A 9,739-nucleotide genomic window follows, 5' to 3' on the forward strand; every position below is an offset into this window, starting at 1 on the left:
TGGGAGAAAAACCTCACCGCAGCGCTCCCTGCACAATTAGGAAGGCTTGTTAATTTGACGAGCGTGACTCTTTACAGTTCCTAGTTGAGTGGGTCGTCGCCACAAAATTCCAAATCAAAGTAGCGCGGCAGATCAATTCAAATTCAAATCAATGATGAGGCGGGAGATCAATTCAAATTCAAAATAGTAATGGCGCGTGTTCATGATTTGCGTTGGGAGGTGTGTAGCAAGGTGCGTGGTTGCGGGCAGGGTCGATGGGGGCGTCGATGGGCAGCCGGAGGGGGATGCATGCCATGCCGGAGAGGGATGCGGTTTATGATGCTGTCTACGGCTGTCAGAGGGGTACCTCCATAGCATTAACTTTGCTATGGAGGTGGAAATAGGACTGGCCCAACCTCCTGTACTGCATTTGATATAACAGCCAAAATTCGTGACTTGTGAGGTGTGTATATTGCAACTATATATACATACAATCATCTTTTCCACGTTTGAATTAAAAACAATGTGCGATCTCATTGTCGAGATGAAAGATCAGCGGGAAATTACTAAAAAAACAAAAATGAATTTTTCACATTCTAAGTAGTTTGAAAAGTAGACGATTTTTACTCAAAAATCTGTACGTCCCCTCTCTCAATGGGAGAAACCAAAGTCTAAGCAACATTTGAAAGTTTATAGCATTATTTTAATATATTAACGCTGGGGATATTGATTAAAGTGATAAATGGGAATATTGAGTTTTATATTGGATTTTAACCATCAAAGAATAGTTTATCTATTTCTCCAATAGATTTTCAAATTTACTAATTTACTACCACATTACTATGATGTGAAGAATTTAAATTAAATCATTTTAAAAAATTTGTAAGTATTTTTTATTTAAAATGATTTAATGATTAAGAGTATGTGTTTTTTTTTTAAAAAGGCACAGTATCAAAACTAAAAAAGTAGAGTATGTAAAATTTCATAGATTTCGTAATCAAATCACAAAAAAGATAGATTCCTTATTCTATAAACAAGAATCTCATACACTAATTTAATGTTTCACTTAACTTTAACTTTAAAATTAGATAATAATAATAATTAACCCGTACAAATAGCTACCTTAAACTTTGGAGGTAACGTCCCAATCCCAGGTTCGCGTTAAAGTTATAGTTACATGGGTGGGCCCCGGAGCTCATAACAACAACACATTCTTCAAAAGTTCTGTCTGCTTCTGACGCCATAGTCAATGACACGGATTGCTTGGTGGTGTCCACATAGAGAGGTAGACGCCTATATCTTGCCCTGCCCGCCCCATCATCCATCGCTTCTCAATGCTCATCTCCGCGCTTACTCCTCCGTTGCCCGGAAGAAATCGAGTACATTCGGAGCTGAGAATGGCCAAGAGATTCGGCGTTCTGTTGTGTGCGCCTGATGAGGGCTATTTGAAGAATAAATATGGTGGATATTTCACTCTCTTTGCCAACATGTTGAGCGAACCAGAGGAAATTTGGGATTTATTTAGGGTTGTTGATGACCAATTTCCTGCAACAGAAGATCTGCGCAACTATCATGGCTTTGTGGTCACCGGGAGTCGTTATGATGCCCACGGAAACGATGCATGGATCTTGAAACTCTGCAATTTGTTGCAGACACTGTATACAATGGGCATTAAACTCCTCGGTATCTGCTTCGGCCACCAGGTAGTATTCTTATCCCCTTCGCCCTTTCTTGATTTCTTTATATATAATGCCTTCAACGCCGTATTTAATTACTTACAGGTTTCTTGTTCTCTGTCAAGCAGGTTCTGTGTCGAGCTTTGGGAGGAAAAATTGGAAGAAATTTAGCTGGATGGGATATTGGAGTGAGGAAAATTAGAGTCTCTGATAAACTGTCAGCAAAGTATCCTGGTTTAAAGATCCCTTCTGTGATTACTATAATTGAGTGCCATCAAGACAAGGTATTCTTCCTTCACACAGATTTCTTTTTGCATTTGCAATAATTTGTGATCTTTTGCCTTCTAAATTCCAAAGTTTATAGTTGATTTAGTTGCTGTCACACTCTGACCGAAACAAAATTGTTGAACAGGTGTATAAAGTTCCGGTAGGCGCAGAGGTAGTGGGTTCCTCAGTGAAAACAAACATTGAAATGTTTTGTTTGGGTGACAACATAATGGGCATCCAAGGCCATCCAGAGTATACCACTGACATCTTGTTTCATCTCGTTGATAGCATTTTGGATAAGAATCTTACGGAAGTAAGTTTAGAGCAAGTCCTTCATCTTTCAGTTTTTGTTTAATTTCTCATGAACAGGTACGCCTTTGAAAATGAATCATGGAAGCTAAATTAGCTGTCAATTTATGAACAGGTATGCCTTTTTGTGAATTTTCAGGAGAAGATGAAGGATGATGCCTTACAAAAGAAGCAACCTGACAGAGACATCTGGCAAAACATATGCAAATCATTCTTGAAGTATGACTCTACAGGAATGAAGTGCAATGTTTAGCAACATGTAAGAGTTGGGACTTGCCCCACCTGTGGGAGTGTTTAATTTAGTGAAACCTGGGAATTTGAATCCTCAATTCGAAGCCCACAAGCAACCCAAATTACCAAGGATTCAAACCATAAATTATGTTGTACTTGACAAGGTTATTGCCATACATTAAGTACTTGGTGGGAACTTCAACAAACATTGTTGGCACTAATTAATGGTATTATTTAATTTAAATGGAATTAATCATTGTATTAATAAATTTAAGCATGTTTTTTTTCTTTTTAATGTGTTATTGGGTCGAGAAATGTTTAAGGAACTGCATTTTTCTTTTATGTTGAATAGGGAATTGATACATATCATATAAACTAGTATAATCATGTAAATTAAATGGTTAATAAATGTCAATAAGTATCAATTCATAATAAGTATCAAAACACTTTTCTTTTCTTGGAAAAAATCATTTATTTCAAAAGGAAATATACATCCTCACGATCTATAGGTTTGCCTTGAGTTGTAACAATTTAGTATATTGACAAAAAAAAATTAAAAAATAAAGAGGGATTACCAAAATGGTTATCTAGATTTATCTTCTCACATGAACGCTCTCATTTTCTTTTATCCCATGCAAAAGACTACAAGTTAATCATGATGGCCTCGAGGCGTTGGTCTTCCTTAAACTCATGTATCTCAAGTCTGGTCTACCCACTGGACCTTGGATAGCATATTTTGTAAGTTTATATGCCAGACTATTTTGTTCCCTTTAGATGTGTTTGCATGTGTATCATTCTAACTTTTGGATCTCCCTTTTGACAACTCGGAGATGGTACACGTTGGGCATGAAGATGCCTATTTTTTCACCAATCCAATCAACCACCATCTTTGAGACACCTAAGATTTGAAATTTCTTTAAGTTGTGGTAGTTTGTTGTGTAAACCAACGCCCATATGGATGAAAATTCAATCTTGGAGTTAGATCCCCTTCCTGAAGAATATTAGATGTGCATGTAATGGAGTTCACTGAAAAATAAAATTGCATTGACACCACAGATGGAATGTTGTCCCTAGCTTGCTCCGTTGAAAAATCCCTAGGGGATCTTGACCTCTAGAATAGGCATAATTAAAGACTCTTGTTTTCTTCTGCTTTGTCTCACATTTGAAAGCTTTTCATGTTGAATCGATGGAACCCATCAAAATCTCTTTAGGAATGTATTTTTCTTAGAATAACGCAAGATTTCCAATTGGGGTGGAAAAAGAAGCAAGGAAGACAAGCATTTCATGCACTGATGGGTTTGATACCCACTCCAGAATATTGTCCTCCAATATTGTTTTATCCTAACTAGTATGCATAAGATTAAAAGAGGCTTTGGCAAGAGACTAAACCTTCTATTCAAGTAGGGACATTCAGCAAATAAATAAAAATTGTTTCTACAGTTTTGCAACACAACAAGCATTGAATCGAGCTTTGCCATCCCCGTCTCAATCCTTTATACCATGTTAATAAATATGTGTGCAGACTTAGCCATAATGCAATATCGCACTTCAATGTGCTATGGTGTTTCCCGACAAAGCACCACCACCAAATTGGATTGTGAGTGAGTTCCTCTTCCATATGTGTTGTATATCCTAACTTTGCTGTGAAAATACCAAAGTTGGTGTTTTTTGGAAAGGACATGCAACCTGTGTCCTCCTCGGATAGCCCAATCATTGTAACGACCCATTTCTAAATACATATATTATATGCTCCAGAATTAAAAAATAAAAAATAAAAAAAATGATATTAATAAAATAGAATAAAGATTAAGTATTGTATCAATAATTAATTAATCTAAAGTTCTCAAGTTTATATTAAAAACAAACATAAATAAAGTTTGTATTAAAAACAAACATAAATAAAGTTTATATTTATATTATAAACAAAGATAAATAAAATAAAAGTATACATGAATATCATAAAGTCAAAAGACAAACAAATATGATAAAGTACATATAAATGTTATAAAGTTATAAAGGATACATTATATGGTTATATGGAGGCGTGATAGTGTTATAATAACAATAACACATATATAAAGTTTAAACATTATAATACCTTAACGCTACATATGAACACCATCATATTTAAAATTACACTGAACATTAAGTAAGGCAGAAACACCTGTAGTGGGAGGGTGACTCACACTGATGGGCAAGTTGTCACCGCGGGAGAAAGCGGTGGAGTCACTGGTGTACAGGGCGGCCACCGCTAAGCCCAGGCTATAAACCGCAGATAATGGGCTGAGAAGGGGGAGAGGAGAAAGGAGGAGAAAACCAGGGGGACAAACGAGAGGAAGAAAATTGACCATTGGAAGAGCTTTAATCAGTGTGAGGTTCTGGGCATGTTGGATAGTGAGCTTCTGTTGAGAAGCTTACAGGATTGAGCAGCCAGGCTCTGCTCAGGCTGGCTGGGTGGAATTGGTTTCCCGGTAATTGGATTAGAGTAGCCGCAGCATCATCAACTACACCAAAGCAGGCATCAGTTCAGGTAGGTATTCAAAATCCTTTACGGTTCCTGTATTTCAGTTTATTGGTCCTTACACATGGTATCAGAGCTGTCGTTCAAACCCTTCGGGACCTCACAGGCCCTACGCTCATGTAAATTTTGTGGTTAAATTCTGCTGCGTAAAAACTTTTAAGAAATTTTCGGTTACATTTCTGCAGTTTGAATCTAAGACCCCATGTTTACAAGTACTGTGTGCTACCACTAAACCCTAGACGCGTGAGTTCTCTATGGCGTTTTACAGTGGTAATGAGAAAAGGGCAGTTGAAATGGATGCTAATGGGTTTATGAAGAGCAGATGGGTACATGAAATCGATAATTCTAATTTCTTAACTATTGTGTTGTCCCTGTACATTGAATATCCGTACCGAATTTCAAATTGGCGTATTAATACATATTTTCGTTAGAGAGTTGAAATGCCCCATGTGGTCCATGGCCTTGAGGTTTTGTTAGAACATCTCCAAATTTACATCTGGCTGTCTTGAATTACGCTTGGCATGGTTTACAGCATATTAGGTTTTCTTCGAATTCACTCTACTTTTCCTCTCAATAGGGTAACTTTGTTCCTTTGCTCAGGGGGTTGAGCTGGGCTTCAACCTTCAAAAAATGACATCGCTTCTTGAAAGGCTTTGCCTTGCAAGCTCCTCGTGGTATTTAGTTAACATTTTGCACTGAGCCCCATAAATTGATCTAGTTTGGGTCGGATCCGGATTTGAACACATAACCTATGCGTTCCATCAACCACGCATTACCAATCTTGTTCTGGGTCCATTCCGATGCTCAGACTCGACCGATGTTGTTGGTTTTCGTATTCATGGCTAAGCGCATCTAGACGCAACACAACTCAGGAGGAGTCCCACCCTTTTGACAGTCGATGTAAGCTCCCATCAAGTTCGGATACGGTGGATGGGCTAATATTTTGGATTTTATTGCATCCGCCTCACTGAAATGGGGACTATCCGCCCCAAAGACATTATTATCCGCGTTGCACGTGGTCATTCTATTTTGGGCATGGCATGGGATAGATTTGACCATGTGTCTCCGCTAGAAGCAAATCCTAACTCCAACGATGGTTCTTACATATGGTTACCTTTAGACAGCGCCGAGGTTGCTGCTGTTCCTAAGATTTTCTTACAGATTAATTTTACTGGATTAAATTTACATTTTAATGAATACAGCGGAGTTTTTAAATTTAATTAAATTCATAGCTTTTAAATTAAATTCATATCGAAGCTTTTACTCTTGCACATGGTCATTCTATTTTGGACATTCACGGTATATATTTGATCTAAAACATGTTAAATTTACATATACGATTGTGGTTCATAACCATTTTCAACCATTCTATCCAAAAACTCCAGAGAATAGATATAGTTTCCCTGTTTAAAGCACCCATTAATAAGAGCTGCATAAATTGCTTCATTGGGACAGAGCTCTCTCGCTAACATATTTTTATCAGCTGGTCTGCCTCAAGGAGTCTGCCTACCTTGCATAATCCTGCAATTAAGGCACTATAAGTATCTACAGTAGGCTGTCAATGCTTCTCCATCATTTTGTCAAGAAGCTTAAATGCGAGATCACTGCTTATTTCAAGTGGCATTCCATCCAGGTCATGAATTCCATCTAAGTTATCAGGATCTGAACTACCTACTGCATCCTCATCAGTAATCAAGTGTTCCTTCTGTATCTTGTTTTCTTGAACTATACCATGCATAAGCACTCAATAAGTTCGATAATTAGGTTGGCGTCCTAAATTTATCATCCTATTTAAGTAGATTAAAAGCATGATCCATCCTGCCTGATTTGACGTTGCCATCCATCAATGATGTGTATGTTACTTGCTTGGGTTGTAAACCTTTCTCCTTCATTTCACCAATGAAAATTTCAGCCTCTTCCAGTTTTCCTTCCATGCAAAGTCCATAGATCAGTGCACTGTAAGCATAAACATTGGACCTCACACACTCTACAAGACTATGACTCGCACTATAGTATCCTTGTGACTATATCACACTTGCACAAATGCAGGACCTTGGTTTAGCATTGACATTCAGCTCTCTTATATTGATCACATCACTATGCCAGGTATGAAATCAGTGTTCACATGTCTCGGAATTATTATAACAACAATATGGCATGATTGCTCACAATTATGATTGTACTGATTGTCATATTAGCATGTGTGACATCAAGTTTCTTTAGCCATGTACTGACATAATCATCGCATAGTAAGGAACAGAAGCCTTATGGCAATGTATGTCTTTGAGCATTTCTGAATCATATACATCCACTCAGAATCAGTTGGGTACAGTTCTGCCCAAAATCTCGAGACCTGTTGGAACCAAATAAGTTGAGATGGAGCCAAGTCTTCTTATAGTTGTAAATTTATCCATATGACTGAAGGGCCATCATAAACCTCTATCGTGTCTTAAGGAATGAAAGGATGTCTCTGTCTTCAACAACCCTGCATCAATTATAGTGGAGTTTCGTCTCTTACCACTCCATTTACACCTTAACACGAGATGGCAGGATAAATCAAAACTATCTTTATATGTGCACAAATGTGACAGACACCTTTTTCCAGACTCTGTTTATGAAAGAAAATCTACAGAACTCTTCCAGAGTAATTTTATGAGATTAACACATTAAAACAAAAATACCCACCCTCAGTCAGATATATGTCAAAATTTTCCATAGGATTCGACTTCAAGCCATCTCCTCCACAAAGAGGGTGCCTTAACCAATGTGTTGAGTATTTTTATATTCTTATTTCGATTTGATATCTACTCTATACCGAGGATGTATAGGCTTTGGAATTATAGTGAATGTGTTGCATTTTGGATGTAAGGTTGAAGCATTTTGAGAATCATAATGTTTATATTTGCCTAGGTCTCTGTTGTCGGGTTCTTCCTGTATGTGCTTATAGGTGCTTCCTGCCAAGATCTCTCTCCCTTTACATACACATGTGATTAACTTCTTTAGTCATACTATCATGATTCCTTTATGCAAAAGCCTTTGGTTGGAGGAAGCTTCACATTGGTCGTTAATTTGCTGAGAAGTATCTCACTCATAGGTCTAAGTTTTTATCACTTTGATTTAGTTAAGAGTAAGATTAGATTCTATTGTCAGATGGACTCATGTATCCTATGATGCCGTCTAAAGTTGAACTCTTTTGACCCTTTTTGTCATTAATTCTGCATCCATCCTAATTGCTTCCAGTTGTTTCTCATCCTTGTTATGGTTTATTCCTAGTAGCTGGTTGATTTGAATATGTTTTTTTCGTGAATCTGTTTTCAGACTGTACCTCGTAGTGTTGGGATTATCCAACTTTAAAAAATAAAAAATAAAAAATTGTTGTGAACTTGATTTCTATTTTTGTAAAATAATCTATTCCTTAAAATTAGTTAATGGATTTTAACTTAAGTATCCATGTATTTTCATATCATAAATGGCATTGTATCAAATAATGTTCTAGATTTTGTATAAACCCATGATCAGATTGCTCATCAGACTGTAAGCAGTTAAAGGGACACCACTTTACTACCAACACCTTGTCTGGTGCAGTTGACTCAATCATGGATTCTTCGCAATCCTCATATTCGTTTTTGTCAAAGGTGCTTTAGCACTCCCTGTTTCTTGCTCACAGCCACTTGATTTTGCAATAAAACATCAACAGTTTGCTTGCTTTTATTAGATTGTTTCTTAGACTTAGTAGAGTTTTTCCCAGAAACCGATAGTTTGTCCGCAGTATCTGCTACCTATAATATTTATTTAAGCTTTGAATTACAACTTGGTTTGCCTCCAGATTCATTGCGTTGAGAATATAGTTGGTCTGAAGGCTGCTCTTCACACCTTCCATCACTGTTGCCTGCAAGAAGCACGCAACTAAGAGGCCATTTTGGCCTGTTTCTATAAATATAAAAACAATAGTAATTTATTGCAATGGGCACTTTTGTAACCATAACGAAATCATCAAGACCTAGCTATTGCATCAATTCCTTTAATTAGGAATCGAGAAAAGGCAGCGTTATCAGTTTAAAATAGTGCAAAGATTTGGAAAGAGGTCAACCATTTTCTTGGATTAATTGCTCCATCATCATGAATTTTGCAACATCTGTGCAATCTTTAGAAGTGACTAGTAAAAAGTTTAATCCATACTTGTTATCATCAATACTGCTTCAATAATTCTTCAAAACTAAGTTCCATGCTGAAATTTATGAAGGTTCTACAATAATGATTAAACTCAGCAAGCTAGTATTTTCCAAGACCTTTAACATCAAAACTAGATATTTCTTCAACCACCAAATGGAATGGTCCAAATTTCTCATAGATTATTCTTGTTTATGCTCTCTTATAAAAATCTTTTAATCACCTTATATGGATACCAGTCAAATTTTATGCCAGATTTAAGTTGACTTATGTTTTCTTATCCTTCTTTGGGCCCAGTCTACACACTAAACTTTCTCAGATAATATCTATGCAAGTTTTCTGCCAAATATTGTGAAATTTGAACTTATGATAGCACAAAATTTTCTATAAATCCAATTGCAGCCAATTTGCATCAACCATTAAAGTGTTATGTGCAATTTATAAAAACTACTTCTCAAAGCATCCTTCAGAGAACAAAATTGTACTAATTGCATTCTTTGACAGAGTCATTCTTAAACAAAACTGGTTCTAAACAATCATAATCACATTTTATCCTGATTTACTTCCTCCGTTTAAATCTACCTTT

At 36.7% G+C, this 9,739-nt stretch overlaps 1 protein-coding gene across 1 annotated transcript; it reads left to right on the forward strand.

Annotated features, from left to right (window-relative positions):
* The first annotated feature begins 1,320 nt into the window (after positions 1 to 1,320).
* On the forward strand, positions 1,321 to 2,673 carry LOC149223431 (gamma-glutamyl peptidase 3-like). The gene is made up of 4 exons (XM_089383294.1): positions 1,321 to 1,682; positions 1,784 to 1,939; positions 2,068 to 2,235; positions 2,371 to 2,673. Exons 1-4 carry the CDS (start codon positions 1,377 to 1,379, stop codon positions 2,482 to 2,484), a joined length of 744 nt encoding a protein of 247 aa, XP_089239420.1. The 5' UTR covers positions 1,321 to 1,376; the 3' UTR covers positions 2,485 to 2,673.
* The last annotated feature ends 7,066 nt before the right edge of the window (positions 2,674 to 9,739 follow it).

This window comes from Pinus tabuliformis, chromosome Q (genome assembly GCF_031772625.1).
Source record: "Pinus tabuliformis cultivar Carrire ecotype Pingquan chromosome Q, CPIR1, whole genome shotgun sequence".
NCBI lineage: Eukaryota > Viridiplantae > Streptophyta > Pinopsida > Pinales > Pinaceae > Pinus > Pinus tabuliformis.